The 22,101-nt window shown below is 44.1% G+C and overlaps 1 protein-coding gene across 1 annotated transcript in view; it reads right to left on the minus strand.

Moving 5' to 3' along the window:
- Nucleotides 1-388: 388 nt before the first annotated feature.
- The window catches only part of MAPK1 (mitogen-activated protein kinase 1), a 108,448-nt gene continuing 86,735 nt past the window's right edge, over nucleotides 389-22,101 (minus strand). The window contains exons 7-9 of the mRNA XM_047696367.1: nucleotides 13,286-13,395; nucleotides 10,588-10,713; nucleotides 389-4,319 (exon numbers count right to left, since the gene is read on the minus strand). Coding sequence (XP_047552323.1) covers nucleotides 10,597-10,713; nucleotides 13,286-13,395 — 227 coding nt within the window. The 3' untranslated portion in view covers nucleotides 389-4,319; nucleotides 10,588-10,596. The remainder of the gene's footprint in view (nucleotides 4,320-10,587; nucleotides 10,714-13,285; nucleotides 13,396-22,101) is intronic.

Raw genomic sequence — 22,101 nt, forward strand, 5'->3', positions numbered from 1 at the left:
GAAGGACCAAATGTCCAAGAGTCCCTAATACATTCATGATATCTTGGTCTGAAAACAGAGGCCACCAAGGACACCTGCCTTGGCAGCTGTGGCGCTGAAGCTTAGGAAGATGAGAAGAGACGCACATGGGCACCGTGTCTGAACTCCCAGCACTGCCTTCTTCCCCCTTCTACAGCCAAGCATCTGAAGAACAATCTGGAAAACCTGATGGAGCACTAAAATCCCACTGGCCTTCAGAGTACCAGCTTATGGTTCTGTCACTGATTACTATAAGCAAACTCAAATTACAAACACACTCATTTGGGAAGCACTGTAATAAAGGACTAGACGACTTCCTATGTTCACATATGAAATTCCAATTAAGCTATACATGCGCAGTACTATGTTATTTTGGTAACACAGGGACACAATTTAATGATTCTAATTTTTTTTGTAGTTTTTTTTTTTACAAGTCAGGTGCCATAAACATTCAAATAATCCATCTTTTAAAAAGTACGTTTACAACATCAAAAGAATTAAGATGAAATATAAACCTTTCTACTTACAATTTTTATACAGATTAACCAAATCACAAATACCACAAATAAATGTTAAACTGTAACAATATAATGAATAAACATTCAGATTCTTAATAAAATCTTCCTTTAACATTTGTTTTTAACTTACCATTATACTAAATAATCTATGCAGAGTTTTGGGGTACAATACCAAGAAGGCACCAACAGTACAAAGCAGATACAAAGCAGTTTCAGAACTTTCTCGAGTGCTCTACATGGATGAACAGCACAAAAAAGGCAACAAGCTTTAGGTAAATCTGGTGCAACCCTAGAGAATTCCCTCTGGATTCCGAGTCGTTTCCGATCCATGATGCCGAACTGGCTTACAGTGAGAGAGACCACAGATCTACTGTTACATGCTTCTCATCTGCACTATACGAGTATCATATTTCAAACACCAGCATGACAATTTTAAAGCACAAATGCTTTAAAAATGAATAAGCAAAAGGATTGCTCAGATTTTCAAAACCACTACATTTACAAAAATATTTCCCTTAAACTTGGGATTGCTCCAAAACATTGATTTACAAATATAAAAGTATTATGGAAGGACCCAAAGCATGTGTGCATATGTGTGTATTAACATACTGTTACCATACTATATAAAAGTTACCAATTTAAAAACCGTATTAACATATAAGCAAATAAAGGTCAAACAGTCTCCTCTAAATGGTTTGAACGTTATGTGGCATGCGGTGTGGGCAGCATACATGTGTGACTCTTTACTTAGACACAACCAATGATAAGCCACGTGTGGCTCCAAAAGCCAGCAGGACCCTGCACACCCATCACCTATGCCTGCAACAGCAGGACAGACTGTGAACACACCACGCACTGTGTACTGCACACAAACACAATGGTATTCTTCTACCCATGCATCAAAATGGTCTGCGTGTCTCCATCAGCTTTGAAGACTTGAGTCAGCACAGAGTCGTCATGAGTTCTCTCAAATCCATTCCACTGGCTTCATTAGGTATTTTGTTTCACACTAAATGAAAAGACTGGAATGTTTCAATAGAAATTTTTTGCTTACTTTTTAGACACCAAAAAAGCCATTAGTCTGAAAGCTTATCTGGTTATACTAAAAATGGAGGCATTCAGTATCACCAATAAGGAATCTGGATGATCTAAGTGGTACATTTTTAGAGATGTAAGAAGATTCCAAATGACAAGCCTATCACACGTAATAGCTAGTACTTTTCACAGGTACCTTGATTATGACAATTCTCTGACCTGTTAAACCAAGTCTGGCATGATTAATAAGAAGCACACAACTTACGACTACAGTGATTCTAGAATGCAGTTAGTGGTTTCATGCCAATGTGACTCCACAGTACCAGCGAGGGGGATGGGACAGCCTGCAGTCCCCAAGTATTAGTAACCAAGGCTATGGCTTTCTATTTAGAGGACTGCAGATTAACCTCATAATACTAACATTCCATTTAAAAAGGACAAAGAAATAAGAGTAAGAAAACTGTCAATGCTTCTTTGAAAATGAAAACTGACTCACCAATATATCAAGTTAACAGTCAAACCTCTATCCTATCAATGCCGTGCAGACCTTTACATGGCAGCTCTGTGCACGGAGATGAAAATCATGTACTTTAGGGCAAGAATCTAGATGTGGTTCTGATCTCTGAGGCTGCGTCAGCCGTCCTTTGTTAACCTGTGAGGTGTGAACATCAGCACCCTGGCCGGTTGGTGTGGGCCAAGTGACACTGGGCAGTCCTTCCCAGCACCCAGCCAGTGCCCAGCAGCATTTCTGGGGCACACAGGCAGGCCCTCTTTAGAAAAAAACCAGAGAATCCAACCTGAGACGTTTGGGCATCTTCATCATAGTTTGACATATTATTTTAGACCTATGTTTTGAGTAAAGGAACATGTCAGAGAGTCGATTCTCTGCTATGCAAAGGGAAACCAGAACCCTACAGAAATGCCTTCTGAATCATTTTATGTAAACCAGTGTTGAGGCAGTTCCCTGGGTGGAAAGAGGAGGCCCCCAAGCATTTCTGCTCCAAGCACAGAGTGGAGCTGACTGTCCACTTGGACACGCTGATCCAGAGGAAATCGACACTGAATCTTAACATGAATATGAAGATCGAAGATGTACATTTATTTTCATGAATTACAAGTGCATTTCTGTTCATATAGCAGGCAGTCTTTATATAACCCATTCTCCATTGCTGTCAAAAATCAAATGAGAAAAAAAGGACAGCTGAGAAATGAAAAGCTAAAAATAGAATTCGTTTTCCTAAGTGATCTGCTGGATAGCATTTCCGTGGAACACAAACTCAGAGGTAACAATAAATTTTTCGTTTCAATCATAGGCATGTGGCACTTGGACAGTCATCTCTGCACAGAAAGCTGTAACAGTCATGCGAGGGTACAGTAATTATTGAACAAGGCAAATTTCTCACCACAGAGAGCAGTGGGGGAGTAAAGAGGAGGCACCGCACTGGGACAGAACACCAAGTCAACGCCACAGTATGCAGTGGCAGGAACAAATACTTAAAGAGATCAGGATAATATGGGCTAGAGCTCCAAACATGACTTAGTGCTAGCTTTTTCTCATGGTCTTAGCTCAGCAGTATCAGAAACATTTCAGAGTACTTGACGACAGAACAGTGCTTCATGTCATGAGCTCATGAAGGCTTTATTACAAATTGTTATATCATAGGTTGAAAAATGAACTTGAGATGCTGACATGCTGGAGGAGGAAAAAGAATTGTACACTTTCTCATTTAAAGACGCAGGGCTCCTCTCTGCTAAATCCTGAGGCATTGGACGTGGCTACACTGAACGTGGCACGCCGTGTGAAGGAGCTTGGGGGCATGCGTACCCCTGCGTGTGCAGCTCTGCCTCGTGACATCAGGCTGGCCTGTGGGCTGCTTCTCCACACACTTTCCTTAGTGCTGTGCTACGACCGGTGTCCATCTCTCACTAAATCCCGAGTGCAGCTGCCACTTTCAATCTTTCTGTGTAAGCCTTGCAAACAGTACTGCAGATAACACATCTGAGCGAGTGTTTTACCTATATGAATGGTGTGAGAAACCACAGTAAATCTAGAGAGTGAAGTTGCTGGGTGCAGTACTTCTTTCATTTAGAAAAATGAGTTTTCTAAAAGCTGGGCAAACAGCACAAACCTTAAATATGCTAGTGACTAACATGAGGAAAGACACGGGCAAGTGCCCCCAAAGGTTCCCGAGATGGGAGCACCTGCTGCAGGCTGCAAAGACATCCCAGGTGTTTCCACACGTTCCTGCTCCGGGGGAACGCTGATGGTGAAAAGGTGAAGTGCAAATAAAGGGCTGTCACTGACTTAAAGTGCCCTAGGTAGTAGCCTTCCCTATCATAAAGTGAGATGCCAGTGACGAGAGCCAATTTGGAAAGAACTATCTCTGGTGTGACTGCATGGGTCAGCAGGGCGGCACATAGGAAGGATTCAGGAGAGGGAGGAACCACTGCATCTTTCAAACCAGAAAGCGATTAGTGACTAAAGCAACGGTAAGCAGTAGGTGCACTGAAAGTACATACTGCCACAGGTCACCAGTGGGTGACACACACAAGGATGCCAGGAACAGTTCTCTGGACTGAAGGAATTCTTTGAAAGCATAAAAGCCACAACTACCAGAAACCGCCCCTCAGAACGGCTCAAAGGAGTCAAGGTGGGTAAGCCGAGACGGGCTGGAGACAGGACTGGGGTCAAGAACTGGGAAGAACAACACCGATGTCTGAGCACGTCCAGTCCTCTGAGCCCTTGTCCTATTGAAAAACAAACAAACAAGCTATGAGTTAAGAATGACCCACATTAAAACATTAGCAGCAATATCAGGAAAATGGAGAAGTGAAAAGAATGTACCAATATTATGAAAACTGGAAAAATGGGAAGCAGAGGGGGAAGGTCATTTCGCCTGGAACCACTACGAGGGCACGCGCATCACAGGGCAGCTCTGAAGGAGTGGGCTCGGCCTCCAGTCTGCAGGCGCCTCTCCTTGGGCACCTCAGAGAAGGCTTCTGTGAAATAGGGAACACATGCACGCATGCACACTTGCAGCTCAGCAGACTTCAGTGTTCCTCAGGTGCCTTTTACTAACTACAGTACCCACCACTCCAATGGTCAAAACCAGGATCTGAAGGTCTTTGTAAAGAACACATATTTGGGGGCGCATGGGTGGCTCAGTGGGTTAAAGCCTCTGCCTTCAGCTCAGGTCATGATCCCAGGGTCCTGGGATCGAGCCCCGCATCAGGCTCTCTGCTCCTCAGGGAGCCTGCTTCCTCCTCTCTCTCTGCCTGCCTCTCTGCCTACTTCTGATCTCTCTCTGTCAAATAAATAAAATCTTAAAAAAAAAAAAAAAAAAAAAAAGAACACATATTTGGGGGGGGTCCTTGGGTGGCTCAGGTCATTGTACCAGTTTCCTGGGATCAAGCCGCACATTGGGCTCCCTGCTCAGCAGGAACCCTGCTTCTCCCTCTCCCATTTTCCCTGCTTATGTTCCCTCTCTTGCTGTCTCTCTGTCAAATAAATAAATAAAAATCTTAAAAAAAAAAAAAAAAAAAAAAAAAAGAAGAAGGAACACACATTTGGGAGGTACCTGGGTGGCTAGTTAGTTAAGCATCTGACTTAGGCTCAGGTCGTGATCTTGGGATCCTGGGACTGAGCCCCATGTCAGGCTCCCTGCTCAGCGCGGAGTCTGCTTCTCCCTGTCCCTCAGCCCCTCCCTCTGCTTGTACTCTCTTGCTCACGCTCTCTTGCAAGTAAATAAAATCTCGAGGGAAAAAACCCCACACATTTGGGGAGCCTGCATGGCTCAGCTGGTTAAGTGTCCAACTCCTGATTTTGGCTCAGGATCTCAGGGTTATGAGATCAAGCCCCACATCAGGCTCCACGCGAGGCATGGAGCCTGCTTAAGACTCTTTCCTTCTCCCTCTCTCCTCGCCCTTCTAAAACACACACACACACACACACACACACACACACACACACACACACACAGGCAAAACATTCATCTGTGACTTTTTTTTTTTTTTAAATCTCTACACCCAATGTGGGACTCAAACTTGCACCCTGAGATCAAGAGTCACACACTCCACTGACTGAGCCAGCCAGGCACTCCTGCTACCTCCTCTTCTTACCAGGTCTCTTTCCCTCTCTGGATGTCCAGTTAGGACAGAATCAACCACACAGTGCCAAGCATGTTGTTTTAAGTCAAGTTCCCTACAACTGCAACAAAGCAGGACAAGCAAAATGAAGTACTGGTTGGAAGTGTGAGGTTGGTGGGCTTGGATTCTGGTGAGGCAGGGAGCCATGGCATGGTTCTCAGGAGCAGCAGATAGTTCTGATCACGTAGGTCTGGGGTGATCTGATAGCTGTGGCCCCACCAGTCCTGAAGGACAGCTCCCTGAGAGACAGCAGGTGGCATCCTGCAGACAGTCTTCACTCATTATACTTGACAGGACCCACCTGGCTCTCCAGATGTCTGCATGTGGGCCACCTGCAAGAGGTCTACTAGAAGTGTCACACCATCAAAGTACAAGAAGCACACCTTCCCCCCTTCATTATGGTAATATCTCTATTTTACATGAAGAGATTATATTACAAATCAAATCTACTCTAACCCTTTATAGGCTAATAGTTTTCAAGGGTGAGCATCAGAATCCTCTGCAGAGCTTGTAAAAACACAGACTGTTGGGGGGTAGGGCACAGATGGACCACACTTCTGAGAACCACTGCCTAAGGCATCCATATGTAATAAATTAAGTTCATCCTGAGGTTTCTATTGGTTTTGTATCACGCTGTGGAGAAGTGAAACACTACTACTCCAATCACATAGTGTTCTTGATGAGGAAACCTGCTTGAGATGGCTGGAGGGTAACTTAAGTGTGTCAAAATGCAAACAAAATAGATCTTCCCTTTGGAGAGACCCTTACTGTTGTGAAATGTCTGCAAGTATGATCTAGCAGAATGTCACTTTGGTATTTCACAATGCACTTTCAGGCAAAATGGGAGTTCATCTACCACTCAGGAGTCAGGGCAGGAAGAATGATTGTTAAAACCCAACTCTCTGACAAGGAGATGGACTTGGAGATGGGAAATGACCTCCCTCTAGAGATACGCTCTTCTGAACTGCAGCCAAATCTACTGGCTGGGAGAAATTAATCGGTTTGAGAAAATTCACCAAAAGGCAAAAGAGGAAGGAAGTCAGGCACCTACCTTCACCAGCCTCTTGTCACAAAGTTAACCACGGGCATATTTTTAACTTTTCAGTGGACACATTATCTAAAACTGACCCACTTAAATGAAATATAATGAACACCCCCTAATCATTTCAGATCACTCAGGGCACCAGTAAAGTGATGAGTCAAGGAGGGGACACGTGGGGCTTTTCCTGGAGTAGGCTTTGCTATCCCCTCCTGCAAAGGGGTCCCCATGGCTGTGCTCTGAGGTCCTGTGTGGGCACGTTTTCTAGCTCTTTCCTATGTGGCTGGGCAGTCAACATCACCTTTCTTTAAAGTCCCTGTATGTTCCAGCACCTGTACCTCCCGGACGCTCCAGTTTGTAGCATCTAATCTCACTGCTGCAGGCTGGGAACTCAGTAACATTGTGGTATAGTATTGTGAATGAGCTCCTCAACCTTTTCCAGGGCACAGAACTACTACTCCAAGGCAGCATACTGAACTTAGAAGAAAATGGGATTTCCGGGTCCAAAGACCCAGAGCTGCCTAACTTTGCCAACAGTGTATAATCTTCAGCAAAATGCTTAAATATGTGCAATCTTCAGTTTCCTCAATCATAAACATGGGCTGTATACTGACTTCAGTCAGTGTTGCTGTGAGCATCAAAATAAAATGTTTGTGAAAGAACCTGGCCCAGAATTTAATGAGTGCCCCCAGCTCCACCTTCCTCTGGATTTACTTTTATATTCTAATGACTAAATTATAAGCCAATCTAGACGTTGGGACCTCCTTGGAAATGCATTAAGAAAGAAGTAAGATAGACTGACAGGTAGATGGAGGAACAGATGAACAAATATGGGAGAAAACGGGTTTCTATTGTAAAACTCAAACTTTTAAAAATAGTTAAAAATTGTAATTTAAGAAACACTGGGTAACTAGATCTACAGAGATGATCATTTTGTGATGTATAAAAATCAAATCAGGGGTGCCTGGATGGCTCAGTGGGTTAAGCCTCTGCCTTTGGCTCAGGTCATGATCTCAGGGGTCTGGAATCGAGCCCCGCATCGGGCTCTCTGCTCAGCAGGGAGCCTGCTTGCCCTTCTCTCTCTCTGTGCCTGCTTCTCTGCCTACTTGTGATCTCTGTCAAATAAATGAATGAAAATCTTAAAAAAAAAAAAAATCAAATCATTATGCTGTACACCTGAAGCTAATATGTCAATTATGATTCAGTAACAAAAAGTTGGGGGAAAAAAGTTCAGGCTATAATCATGTACTGTGCCTTTTGCTCCCGTGGTGAAAGTGAACTAAACACAGAGTGACTGCCTTTGCCACCCCTTCCCTGGTAACAAGCCCTAGTCCTGGACTCTCAGAAGTGGGGTGGACACTCGCAGCCGCCATGGCCTCCGTCAGGAGACATCAGGCCAGCAGTTGTGCCCTGAAGCCCTAGGAGCACATTTGCCTTTGTCTCGTTCACCTGTGGCAGTTGCACTGCCCCCCCCCCCCCCCCAGCAGCTGCGCCAGTAGTTCCAAGGGTACCTTGCTCTCTTGGTCACCCAACATCCTTAGTGCCCTAGAATCACCTTCCTGATGCTTCAGGAACCCGAAGATGCCTGTGAGGGAGAGGCGGGCTCCTTGGTAAGCCTGGGCTTCAGCTTCCCATGCAGATCTGACTCCCCAGCCCCACACTGCCAAGCGCCTCCCTCCTTCCTGGCATTCTCTCTCACACTAAAAATATGCATGGCAGTTCTGTTTGTCTTTGTCCCCTACTAAACCGTGTGCTCCTTTGGGGCCAGGTTTAGGTTTGCTCTGCTCCCCAGCGAGTCTAACACGTGCCTGTCCCAGAGGAAGTATGCAGTATGTGTAAGCTCACCAAGGAAAAGATGGGGAAAAACAGAGGCCACCAACGGACTTCAGGAAAATGAGCTGTTAAAAGGATTGTGAAGAAAGAAAAGCAACCGAAGTAGCTCGGCTCAATAGTATTCTAGGCCAGGGGTCAGAAAACCTGTACTTGTAAAGGGCCAGATAAAACTTTATCTCCAAAACCCTGACGCAGCTGATCTGACCTTGTGCAGACACAGGGAAGCAAGCTCTGGGAGAGAGTCAGGACCCCTTCCACTGTGAGCACCAAGCAAAGGGACCAGGATGGAGAACCCAAGGAGACTCAAGTAGTCAAAGCGGTTGGGTCCTGGGGTCTGACTTTTTGTCAGTGAGTGACCCTGCAGAACATTATACATAAATACTTTAATAGACTCTAACATCATGGGGTATGAAAGGATAAATGAATCCAAGCCTTGCTAGACTCTGTCCTCCTCAGCCTCTTCCCCATCCCCAAGGGCTTATTTATCAGCTTGTTCCTAATGTCCCACAAGCCGGTGCTTCTTCCACACTTCACTTTGAGTTTGTCTTTTAGGACATGTCCAGTGTCAGGTGCTAGGGTCAGTAAATCTGGAGTCTTTCAGACTGCATTTCCTCCACTCTGCCGAACACCACTTCTTGCCTCCACAGCCCTCGTCCAAGCCTCTAGCCCTCTGGTCTGGAAGTTCACAGATTCATTTTGAGCTCTTCTCCCACCCAGTCTTCTCCTCCAACCCTCCATGCTTAGATACCAGACTTCTGAAAACCCCATTTTCTCTCCTCCACACTAGAAGAGTGTACTCTCTACTGGTTCCCAGCCTTACTCTGCCTGGTTTTCACAGCCCCCTAAGGCTGAGCCGGCTATGTCAGTCCTCAGATTCTCTCTACCCTTCCTTCGTCCTCTGTCCTTAATGACAGGGCTGGGAGATTGTCAACTGTACTGCTGGACTTCACTGGTGACTGGCTTCTGATGAGATTCTGCCAAAGGCCGGCAATGCAGGAAAAGCTAGGTTTCCTTTTTTCCGCTTCTTAGTGACACACGACTTTTGAGGAGGAGGGAGGCTCCTGGTTTCATAGGCACTGGATAGTTAACGGCAGCTTCAGGCTCCAGAGAGTGCCCCCATCAGTGGCAGTACAGGCTTCTGACCCCATTCTCAGCAATAGTGATGCTCTAACAGCTGCAGTTACAGCAGGTGCCAGCACCCTAGCTGTGTGATGATCAAGGACCCTGGCTAACACCATTTTACTTTTGCTCCTTTAGCTGGAGGCCCCTGGGGAACAGCTTCCCAGAGTTACTGCAGGTAACCCCACCCTTTCCTGTCCAGCCATTCTAAAGCCCTCTGACCAGTTACACAGTGTCTGTGTGAAACACCCCAAACAGCTTCTGCTTTTGAGCCTTGCAACTGCCAACCCTCAGCCTGAACCACCGTCTCTAGATCCCAACGTATGAAAACAGAATGGACAGGGCAGAAAGAATGGAGCAGAGACACAGTTCTATCAGACGCATACCGCCACAGAAGCCACTCTTCTCTCGCCACCTTCACGGAGCCTCCCGTTTTGCTGCAGGCACAGCAGCCCTGTAGCCACAAGCCAGCAGGCTGTGCATGACCCTGCTGTCTGCGGAGAAACACCTCCAGCCTCTCCTGGGCTGCTCTGTCCAAAGCATTTCTCCAGCAAATGCTTCAGGCCTGGTTGTAATTCTTGACTTCGCTGCTCATTTCTACAGACTTGAACACTATTCTCACTCCTCCACTCCCTTGAGTTTCCACACTATTCTTTCCCCTCTTTATAGATGTTCTCTAAAATCAAGATCATTTCCTTTTTTTTTTGAACACAATTTTTTGAAAATCTTACTGATACCACTGCATTGTTCACCAGACTTTCTGACTTAAGCACAGGAAGCTTCCACATGGAACTCAAGGAAATCTTTCTTTTTAATAACATTTAATTCATATTCTCTCTCTCTCACCAGGGTTTATCGTGTGGCTAAAGCTCTAGGTACCTGACAAATTTAAGATCTGTATCCCGGCTGGAATCTAGCTGTCTCTTCGAAGATGAGCTCTTTGAGCTTTTCCTTAGGCAGGTCGTCCAGCTCCATGTCAAACTTGAATGGCGCCTCAGCGATGGGCTGTAGGAGAGCACAGGACGCGGAGCAGACAAGAGTGGTTATGGCAGAGATAATCATGTACTGATTCATAATGTCTGTGGCTTAGACTCTGAAATGTATACAGCAGCACTTAAATCAAAGCAACCAAGAGCTCTGATAAAGCATTTACGCACCCATATCCCACCTACGCTCTCCAAAAGGTGCACTTTGTATGAACATGTAATAAATGGATGGGGACCAACTATATCCATTTTGAACATTCTTCTGAATTTATCACTAATCCCAAAATCAATTTCAAATTTTTAAGGCACTAAGTGTTGAAGTAACAGAAATTCACTGTTGTGTGGGTGGTAATGATAAGTTTATATAATCAAAAGCCAGGCTACTCAAATCAATGTACTTAAATACATTACAGTATTTTCATGTGAAAAAATATTATGGAGCCATTAAAAAATGAAGCTGTAAGGAAGATTAATATCAGGGAGAAATGTGCACGTTTGTGTTAAACAACATGAAGCCTGTTTTTTTTTTTTTAAATTTAGATACAGAAATACAAGACCGAGAAGAAAATACTCCAAAATCTTAATACCTGTGTAACAAGACTACAAAGTGATCTGTGTCATAGTTTTCTGCGAGTTTTCATTTTTATTTTTCAGCACACTCTATAACTAATCAGAAGGCTATTAAAGTATGTATTTAAAAAGGGGTGCCTGGGTGGCTCAGTCAGTTAAGAGTCTGCATTCGGCTCAGGTCATGATCTCAGGGTCCTGGGATCGAGCCCTACATCAGGCTCCCTGGCTTAGTGGAGAGTCTGCTTCTCCTTCTCCCTCTGCCCCTTTCCCCCAACTTGTGTACTTGCTCGCTCTCTCTGCTCTCTCAAACAAATAAAAAAAAAATCTTAAAAAAAGGGGCGCCTGGGTGGCTCAGTGGGTTAAAGCCTCTGCCTTCGGCTCAGGTCATGATCCCAGGGTCCTGGGATCGAGCCCCATATCGGGATCTCTGCTCAGCGGGGAGCCTGCTTCCTCCTTTCTCTCTCTCTGCCTGCCTCTCTGCCTACTTGTGATCTCTGTCTGTCAAATAAATAAATAAAATCTTTAAAAAAAAAAAATCTTAAAAAAAAAAAAGTACATATTTAAAATGTCTGTTAAGGAATTCCCATATATATATATATATATATATATATATATATATATATATACACATACATACACAAAAGGAAATCAGTCAATTGATATTATTTATATTTTGATTTTTAAGTACCCCCAAACTAACATAATGTTCTAGAACTAATCTGATGAGGATTCCCGCTGTCGATCAGTGGATGCCTAGTAGTTACCAGGCACTCCTAAATTTTATCTTTGTAATCCTCATAATCAGGCCTTTAGGGTAAGGAAACATGGGACACCAAACTCTGCACTAAGCACTGGTTTCTTGAAAGGGGGTAGAGAATTCATGTACATGAGAGAAAAACAAGTACCTACTTCTCTCTCTGAAGGACAGCTCCATGTGTGGGGTCACATTGGTGTCCTACATATGCCATTTTTCTGGTCTTCCCAACTCCCTGAGTTTGGGGTACCACCCAGGCTTGTGATTAGGACATGGGAGGCTCACAGGGCTAGTCAGAGCTCCAAACCTTACACTCTCCCCTCCTTTCCCATTTACAATATTAGAGGTATCTTCGCAAGCTGCCCCCAGTATTTCTGAGGGGATGGGGACAGAGATGGAAGGGAACTGGTTAGGAAACACTCTTTTTGATTTGTTCTTTCTCTTTATCAGTTTTTAGCTTTTATACCTTCTCCTTCCCTCTTCCATTTTCCCCTTTAACACACTCCGCTTGGTTCTCCCCGCTTTTAAAACAAGAGCGTGAAGGCTTGGTTTCTACATGTGAGCCTCAACGAGAAAGACCCAAACTTGGGTATATATTGCATTTTTCTTTATTATTGTCCAGAGAATAAAGCCTCAGAAGAGTCAAAGAGGCCAGGAAACTAGGACTTTCCTGGAGAGAACATGACACACAGTATCTTTACCTGGTTGTCCAGCATGTTCCAGAGGCCTGCCACATCCATCTTTGGACTCATTTCTCACCACAAGAGGCTCTTGTATCCCCATCCCCAAGGAGGCACACCAGACATGAAGTCATTAAGTCACAGTGGGAACTATCCAAGCTGCGCACCCCTCCTTCACTTTGCAATGACCCTCCCCAAGCAGGCAGTTGGCCTCCTTTCCACCCTCAGGAAGGCACTCTGATTTAGGTACCTCTTCCTGCCACAAACCATGACAATGGTCTCTAGTCTTAGACCCCTTATCTGTGCTCCCCTTTATTTTCCATTCCTGCAGCCCCATCCCTGCTGCAGGTGGCCTGGAGGAAGCTTTCTAAGATAGAAGGGGCTTGGTGGGTGGGGTGGGGAGAGGTTTCGAGCTGTGCTGACAGTACTGTTCCTCAAGGCAGATGATGTGAGCTACTGAGAGGACCAGGGGTGGCACCATATACCTCTTGGGATCAATCTAAGTATGATATCTGGGCCCTTCCTGGTTGGGCCTGCTGCTGGCTGATAGATATCTCTGAAGAAGCAGCCAGGAGTATTGGTCTTACCTCATCGCTTGGGTCATAATACTGCTCCAGATACGGATGGGCCAGAGCCTGTTCTACTTCAATCCTCTTGTGAGGGTTGAATGTCAACATTTTGTCCAGTAAATCCAGAGCTACAAAAAGAAATGTTTTGCAGTAGTGAGAAGCCAAAGGAACATTTACTGAATTACTTTCCATTCCCTCCTTAAGTAAACTTGACCGACAAAAAAATGGAACTAAGCATCGCCATGGGGAGAACAGCCAACACACTGAGTGCCTATTATCTGGGCTTCTGGAGATTATGACCATTTGACAATCACAAACCTAGACTCAGAAAGGTGACGTAATCAGCCAAATGCCGAAAGTGGAAGACCATAGTTCAAACCCAATTCTGCCTACAAAACTGAACTTTTCCTAAACCACTATTCTGCTTTGCAGGCATCTGAAGGAAAAGTGTTATATATATATTTCTCTTAAGTCAACTCAAAAGTCCTCTCTGCAATAGCCAATTTATCTTTCAACACATATGGCAGGCCTCCAAGGTCATGGAAGACAATGGTCACTTGTCCTCCTGTGTGGTTTCCAGGTCCTGGGTGAGATCTATGTGTGAAGCACGGGCCCCTTGGCCTACTCTGCAGCTTGACATCTTTCTCTAAGACCCAAAACGAAGTATTCTCTCTCTTTTAAAGTTTATTTACTGAAGTAATCTCTAATTTCTACACCCAACATGGGGCTCAAAACCATGACTCCTAGATTAAGAGTCACATGCACTTCTGACTGAACCTGTCAGGCACCCCCAAAGTATTCTCTTGATCTAGTCTGTAGTCAGCAGCTGAACATTTCTTCCCTGTAGAGAGTACAGGAATAGAAGCAAGTGTGGGATCAAAAGGACCAAGAGGGAGGGACAGCTAATGAATGGCTTACCCTGGTGGCCTCCATAGCTAGTGTCCATGCACTACTTCAAGCCATGAAGAAAGCCAAAGGTCATGGCTGACAGTGGCTGCACATGGGTTAAGGGAAATATGACCAAACAGTTCCTATATTTAGTATCAGGAGCAGGTTTCGGTGAGAAAGAATACATGCTAGAAAAGACATTACTGCTCTTTAAAAAAATGTGTGCTTTTATTTAATGATGCTCAGAACAGGGTTTCCAATTTAGGTAGCAGGTCCTTTCCTCAAATTGAAGGCTCTCGAAAGGGAGTAGGTAAGGAGCTACCTAGCTCTCTTAAGTCCTAGCTTACAACTCTGAGGCACCCCTGAAAAATCGAAGAACTCCAAGGAACAAGTCTGATAATCTATTCCAAGTCTGAAAAACTACTAGGTGAAATAAAGAATGCTTTCTTTCTTTCTTCTTCTTCTTTTTTTTTTTTTTTTAAGAGAATGTAGTTATCAATAAAATAAAACAAAACCAAAGATGAAAACACTGCCATTTCCTCAACGAAACCTTGTTTTTTACAGTGATAACTTATTAGGTCACCGATCTCATCCATCTGCAAATCAGCACATATCACTAAGTCCTGAGGAGAACGGAAAAGGAAAATCATTTTAATCATTTACTCACTAAAAACTGTGTTCAATCCTGGAGAGCAGCAGGCCAGTACACAATCTGAATCTGAAGTGCCTAACCACTGTGTACCAGGAGGTCAACCTCAGGAGAGCACCGGGAGGCAGAACCTTACTGCCTGAGGTGACTGAAAGAACAGGCATGAGAGGATGTGTGTGCATGTGCACGCGTGTGTGCGTGCCTGCGTGTGCACTCAGCTCTGGCTCCTACCTGTGACTTCCCTTGTTGCACGTCACCCACTCAATCCTTAAGACAACTGGGAGATAAATGTGGTAAGCCACATTGTGGATTGTCATGATAAATTCCACACAACACATAATTTTGCTCATGTCTACAAAACTGTAAAAAATTTTTAAAGTAGTGCATATTTTTTTAAATAAAAGATTTTATTTTTTTATTTGACAGAGAGAGAGAGCACAAGCAGGAAGAGTAGAAGAGGGAGAAGTGGGCTACCTGGAGCCTGATGTGGGACTTGATTCCAGGACCCTGAGATCATTACCTGAGCTGAAGGCAGCTGTTTAACCAACTGAGCCACCCAGGCGCCCAACAGCGTGCATTTCTACAAATAGTATGTTTTCTGTTTTTGCCTATCATCTTTTCAATACACATGAGTCTACCATAGGAAATTAGGGAACAATGACATTTTACTTTGTGGGCTAGAGAACTTTTCAGAGCAGAGGAGGCTCTTAGGAATCTAGGGTGTTGAACGAAGCACTGTCTGGACCGGAAAGATCTACATCCCCACTGCCATGATGCGAGGTCTCAGGGCCCATGAACAGGCTAGGTTTCAGAGGCTGCTCTCTCAAGAGTCAGGACAGTACAGCACAATAGTCAATAACTCAGGTACCTCTGGCCTTAATGCCAAGCCCCACAGAACCCCTGGCAGATATGTGAACACATGACATACCACTTGTTGCACATTACAGTCCTACTATCTATAACCCGGATAATAAACCTATCCCATCTACTGTTCCCAACCACTGACTGCTCCCTGCCACCATAAAAAACTCAGAGACATTCCCCAAGAATTTTTAAAGATTTATTTATAAATTTGAGAGTGTGTGTGTGTCCAGGGGCAGAGGCGGGGAAGGGCAGAATCCCAAGCGGACTCCATGCTGAGCGCAGAGCCTGATGTGGGACTCAATCTCATGACCCTGAGATCATGACCTGAGCCAAAACCAAGAGTCAAACGCTTAATCAACTGAGCCACCCAGGAACCTCTCCCTAAAAACTTTCTTGAGAGATTAGAAGTCATTTGGCCTTTTGCCCAATTAGACACCATCTGTCAGGAAAAATCCAGGAAGGTCTGACCACAAGTCAGATCCTAACAGCATTATTTCTAAGCCATTGGGGCATACTTTCCCCCTCCAAACCTTGTTGATACTAATAGGGAAGCACTTCAAGGCAGCTGGTATTTGGCAGCTTAAGCAGCTCTAAAATAGACCTTTTCGTTCTCTCAAAGTTAAATTCTAGGCCCTTAAACCTACAGGCAAAAATCGCAAAGGAAGATAGCTTTTTTCTGCTACTTGAAAAATAACTGGATCTCCAGCTTCCTTTTATTGCTAGTGCTATTTCTGCATTATTCACAGCTACAGAAGGGGAAAAGGAGAGAAACGGGAAGCAGCTGGCAGGTGCTGATCCCACAGTCAGAGTGCCCGGCCTCCCTCCTCCCACGCCACACAGCAATCCACTGGCACCACTCAGATGGCATGAATCATTCTGCCTGTGCATATGCTTCCTTGGATACAGGTTTTATTTCTCCTAAAAGGTTGGAAGTCCCTTTAAGGCTGGGGTTACATCTGACCACGATCCCTGACTCTCCTTGGTAGCCTCCTAGAACCCCATACCTTCTCTTTAACTTCAGTGGGTACAAAGCAACATGACCCTGCCCTGCCCATCTGGTCCTTCAGCCTTTTTTCTTTCCCATCCCAGCCCAGACCCTGGGGTGAGTGATATGACTGGCTCTCCACAGCATCACTGCGGGTCCATCTCACCTATCCAGCAAAACTCTCATCCAAGATCAAGGCTGCAACCTGTCACTCCCATCCTCAGCCTGAATTTCTGAGTAGGGCCAGAGAAAAAGACCTAGCAGTTCAAACTGTGCCACTGCAACTGCTTCTCAAACTTCCCAGTCTTAGAATCCTGCTCTTAAAACCTACTGATGATTGATCTTAAGAAGCAGTTAATTTAGTCACAGTTCAAACTGTACAAGCACTTTTCTCTGAGGAAAAACCACTGCATTTGGCATGTGGCAGACATGCTCTGTGTGTCTATGTTCTCATTTTGTCACACACAATGTGCACAGAACATGTGAGAAGGACGAGATTTAATAAAGCAAGTACTTTTTACTGCTCTGTCAGGGACATTCTTAGGTGCAGTTGGCACTGGTTTTTGGCTATTAAGGCATGGCACTGCCACTGCCTTGTCCTGGGTCGAGGTGCTGGCAGTCTTGCTCACCACTGCTTCTGCACCAAGAGTGCAGCTGGCAGCACAGAGAAAGTGTGAGAACACCTTAGTGTTACTGTGAAAATAGTTTTGGCCCTATGGACACCCTGAAAGGACTTGGAGGACCTCAGAGGTCTAAGGAACACACTACTGAGAACTATGTATCATACGAACTCAAGATTTTTTTTTTAAAGATTTTATTTATTTATTTGACAGACAGAGATCACAAGTAGGCAGAGAGGCAGGCAGAGAGAGAGGAAGGGAAGTAGGCTCCCTGCTAAGCAGAAAGCCCGAAGCAGGGCTCAATCCCAGGACCCTGGGATCACGACATGAGCCGAAGGCAGAGGCTTTAACCCACTGAGCCACCCAGGCGCCCCCAAACTCAAGATTTTTAATCTTAACAAGGCCTCCCAATGTTCTGGGGCATCTCTGCTCAGGTGCTTTTCTAGTCTAAGATTCTTCCCAACTCACACAGCTTGAATCATACCCTTCCTGCCCCATGAACCTCATTACTCTGTGCAGGTATTACTGAAGGTGCTGAGAAAACAGAGGTCCCCAGGAGCAACCCTTCTGGATGTCCTTCCACCAGATTCGCACATGTCCTTACTGCAGAAAGAGGAGACTCTCTCCCTAATCGAAGTCAAATCTCCCAATGTGTAGCCCAGCTCCCCCTCATCTGGACCAGTTGTTTCTGTCTGCACTTTCCATTTCAAACTTCCCATTCACACTGAATGTTTCAACTAGTCTTTTTTTTTTTTTTTTTTAAAGACTTATTTGAGAGAGAGGGAGCACATGAGCACAAGCATGCATGAGCCGGGGGAGGGATGGAGAGGGAGAGAGAATCTCAAGCAGACTCCCAGCTGAGCACGGAGCCTGGCGGTTGGTCTCACGATCCTGAGATCATGACCTAAGCTGAAACCAAGAGTCACATGCTCAACCAACTGAGCCATGCACGTGCCCCTCAAATACTTTTATCCAGTCACCAATGATCCTTTAACTGGAAGCCTCTGTTCCATGGAGACTGCTGAGCATGTCCACTTTCTCATGATGCCATCTACTGCTTCTGTGAAATATGCACTAGTTATTTTCTTTGTCCATCATTCTTTCTAGTTTTCAAGAGTTCCTACTTCTATTCCATTGGCCACTGAAGGTTCGTGTTCTCAAGCTCTGAGACGTCATTCTTCTTACCCTCTCAACCTCCTGTATGATTCCAAAGCAGACTGATAAATACAACTCTCTGCAGGCAGTAGAAGTATATAGCTTATGACCCTATTCACAACTAACATATGTATTTACAGGTGCAGCAAGAGTCTGGAAGCTCTTCAAACAGGTTATCTGAGAACAGGAGACAGACTTCTTATATGAACTGCACTTTCTTAATCTCAAAAAATAAACAGAAGCAAGAAGAAAAGAACTGTTGGCTTTCCTGTAAGTGCCCACTGCCCCTCATTTTCTGTGGAGCTGTACTTGCCATGGGAAGACCTCAGGCTCACCCACACTTCCTGGCTGTGCCATGAGAATTGTGACAATAGCCTAGCCAAATTTCATCTTGATTCCCTTGGCCACAAAGAGTGGTCAGGGATGAGTACAAAGAAGCCGTGAGTCCCACAGCGGGGCTGAAACTATCAGGAAACAGGTCAGTGTGACCAGGAGCTGCTGGGTCGCCATCTTATCACCACAAGAAACGAGCTAACAATAAAGACATCAGAGAAGAAGGCAAGAGGTCCAGGTTCTTGTCAAAGTGGCTATCCCCTGGAATCCAAACATCACGGGACTTGTCAAGTTATGAGAGCCAGTACGGTCCTCCTTTAGGCTTAAGCCGTTGGCAGTAGGTTCTTGTGAGGTGGAACCAAGAAAGCCTCAAAGAGCTGACCCTCTAGTCTGTAAATGAGTCATCCACGATCCCATCTCTCAGCCCCAGCACCCACAACCCCATCGCTCAATGTAACTACTGTTAATCTGAAATATTTTATAGAATTTTTCTCTGCATGTTCTTTTACATAGCTGAGATCATCCCTTATATAAAAAATGCTGTATTATTTCCTCAGTAAATATTGTTCATTAATATTTTCCCATGCTATAAAAACTTTAAGAATCACTTCTAGTGACTTTATGATATTCCTTTAAGCAGAGGCAGCGTAGTTTCCTCAACAATTCAATTAACATTTAGCCTTTAGGTGTCCTTAAATTTAATATGCCCAAATCAAAGTCTCAACTGCCACTCTCTAAAACGTTCTTCATAGGGCGCCTGGATGGCTCTGTCATTAAGTGTGTGCCTTCGGCTCAGGTCATGACCCCAGGGTCTGGGGATCGAACCCAGAACTGGGCTCCCTGCTCAGTGGGAAGCTTGCTTCTCCTTCTCCCACTACCCTGATTGTATTCTCTCTCTCTCTCACTGTCTTTCTGTCAAGTAAGTAAATAAAATCTTTAAAATAAAATAAAATGTTCTTCCTACTTTCCTCACCTCTTTCTTCATGTAAATAGTGTTCTTATCCTTTGCTCATTTATTTATCCATTGAGGTCTTAGATTTCTCTCTGTTCTTCAGGCATGACTAATATTAATGATGAGTCCAACATCAATAAACTAATAATTCATGTAACTCTCCCAAATTTACCCTATGAGGTGGGAAATACAATTTGTTCCAATTTTGAGATGAGGAAATTGTGAAACAGAGAAGTTAAATTACTTGTCCAAAGTCAAAGATTTGAGGTGGTGGGGTCCATTTGAATTCAGGGGCCAATTCTAGAGCACACAACCTAAACCACGGTGCTAAGCTGCCTTAACATTAATAGTTTTAGGATAAGGATCCATCAAATGCTTTTCAATTTGGAACATTTTATACCTATTGCTCACACCTGACCTATCTAATCTATTTTAAGTCTTAAACCTTATGTGATCAAATCTACTATTTTTCTCTTATGTTTGTTTTCTTGGTTTGTGTGTTTTTATAGCCTCAGAAGATAGTCTTTCTCTAAAATACTGAATATGCTAAGTATTGTTGGCTTTTAATGGCATGATTTTTTAAAACGTATTAGATCATCAATTTTTTTGGAATTCACTTTGAAGTATGAGTAATGATTTAAATTCATTTTCTCCCAAACAGTTATTCAACTAGCCCAGTACCATCTGTTGAATAATAATTTCTTCCCCTTCACTGGAGTAATTTTGGAGAGAATCCTAAGCTATACTCCTTTGAAGAAAAATCTACAATACTACTGTTCAAAGGATTCAGCAATCAGAAATTTCTAACAAATATGTGAAAAATATTCAATCTCAGGCTTTTTTTTAAAAACTAAGCTCTACACAAACATGGGGCTTGAACTCACAACCCTAAGATCAAGAGTTGCATGCTCTACTGTCTGAGGCAGCTAGGTGTCCCATCTCAGTCTAATTAAAGAAAAACAAATTAAAATGCCACTTCTCCATTTGTTTGGTCCCAAAGACTGCTGGAACAAAAGATGTGACAGAACTCCCAAACTGCCCTCCAGAGAGACTCAACCAATTTATATGCTATTAGCTGTCTCTGAAAACATCTGTTTTTCCCACAGCCTTGACCACATGGTGGGTCATCAAACTTTTTTTTTTTTTTTAGACATTTCATTCTTTCTTCTTTTTTTTTTTTTAATTTATTTGACAGATAGAGATCACAAGTATGCAGAGAGGCAGACAGAGAAAGAGAGGAGGAAGCAGGCTCCCTGCTGAGTAGAGAGCCTGACGTGGGGCTCGATTCCAGGACCCTGAGATCATGACCTGAGCTGAAGGCAGAGGCTTTAACCCACTGAGCCACCCAGGTGCCCCGGTCATCAAACTTTTGATGCTTTCTTCTACTGTTACGAGCGGTTAAAAAAAAAAAAAAAGGGGGGAATTACTGATCTTTCAATGTTCACACCTCATATAATAAAAATGAGTACCTTTTCCCTCATATTTGAGATATTTATTTACATTTCCTTTTTTAAAAACTATCATTAACCGGACTTAAAAGTGCCAGTGTTTCCGCTTCAGAGTTTTAGTGTTGTGAGTCCCTGAAGTCTTGCGTTCGTCTATTTATGTCATTTTTGTACAGATTCAGACTATTAGCTCCCTGCAGGCAGGTAATCAGTTTTATTGCTGTTCTAAGTCCAGGGCCTTGGAACCCCAATGGCACAGAACACTCAGATCTATTTATTAAATAAATGAATTTATGTATGTTATAGTAAAAAACTAGAAACAATCTGGTGGCAGATTAAATATGGCCAAAAATTCTTTGCAGCTCCTCCCATCAATGGGTGGATTTATTTCTCCACCACCTGAATTTGGGCTGACCTTGTAGTTTGCTTTGACCAACAGATTGCTGCAGAAGTGTCTGCTATTTTAAGACTTTGCAGTTTCTGTTCTTTCTCTTTTGGAATATTTCTGCCATCAGAAGCAGCCCAGCTGGGTCTACTGTAAGATAACAGGAAATGACATAAAGGAGAAGCAACTGTAAGATATGGTCGGGCCACCTCAGACCATGCAACTTGGAGCAAGATGAGCAGACCCACTTAGCTGTGCCCAGGCCAATGGACTTAGGAACAAATACATGGTGGTCTTATTATAAGGTGCCAGACTGTGGAGTAGTTTGTTACACAGCAACAGATAACTAAAGTGAACTTCAATGTCCAATATGAGACTGGTTAAAGACGCTATGAGTCATCACTACAAGGGACTACTATGTACCACTCTTTATAACTAGGGATACCGAACGATCTCCAAGATATATTAATGAAAAAAATTCAGTCGAGGGGCGCCTGGGTGGCTCAGTGGGTTAAGCCGCTGCCTTCAGCTCAGGTCATGATCCCAGGTCCTGGGTTC

This window comes from Lutra lutra, chromosome 12, assembly GCF_902655055.1.
Source record: "Lutra lutra chromosome 12, mLutLut1.2, whole genome shotgun sequence".
In the NCBI taxonomy this organism is placed as follows: domain Eukaryota; kingdom Metazoa; phylum Chordata; class Mammalia; order Carnivora; family Mustelidae; genus Lutra; species Lutra lutra.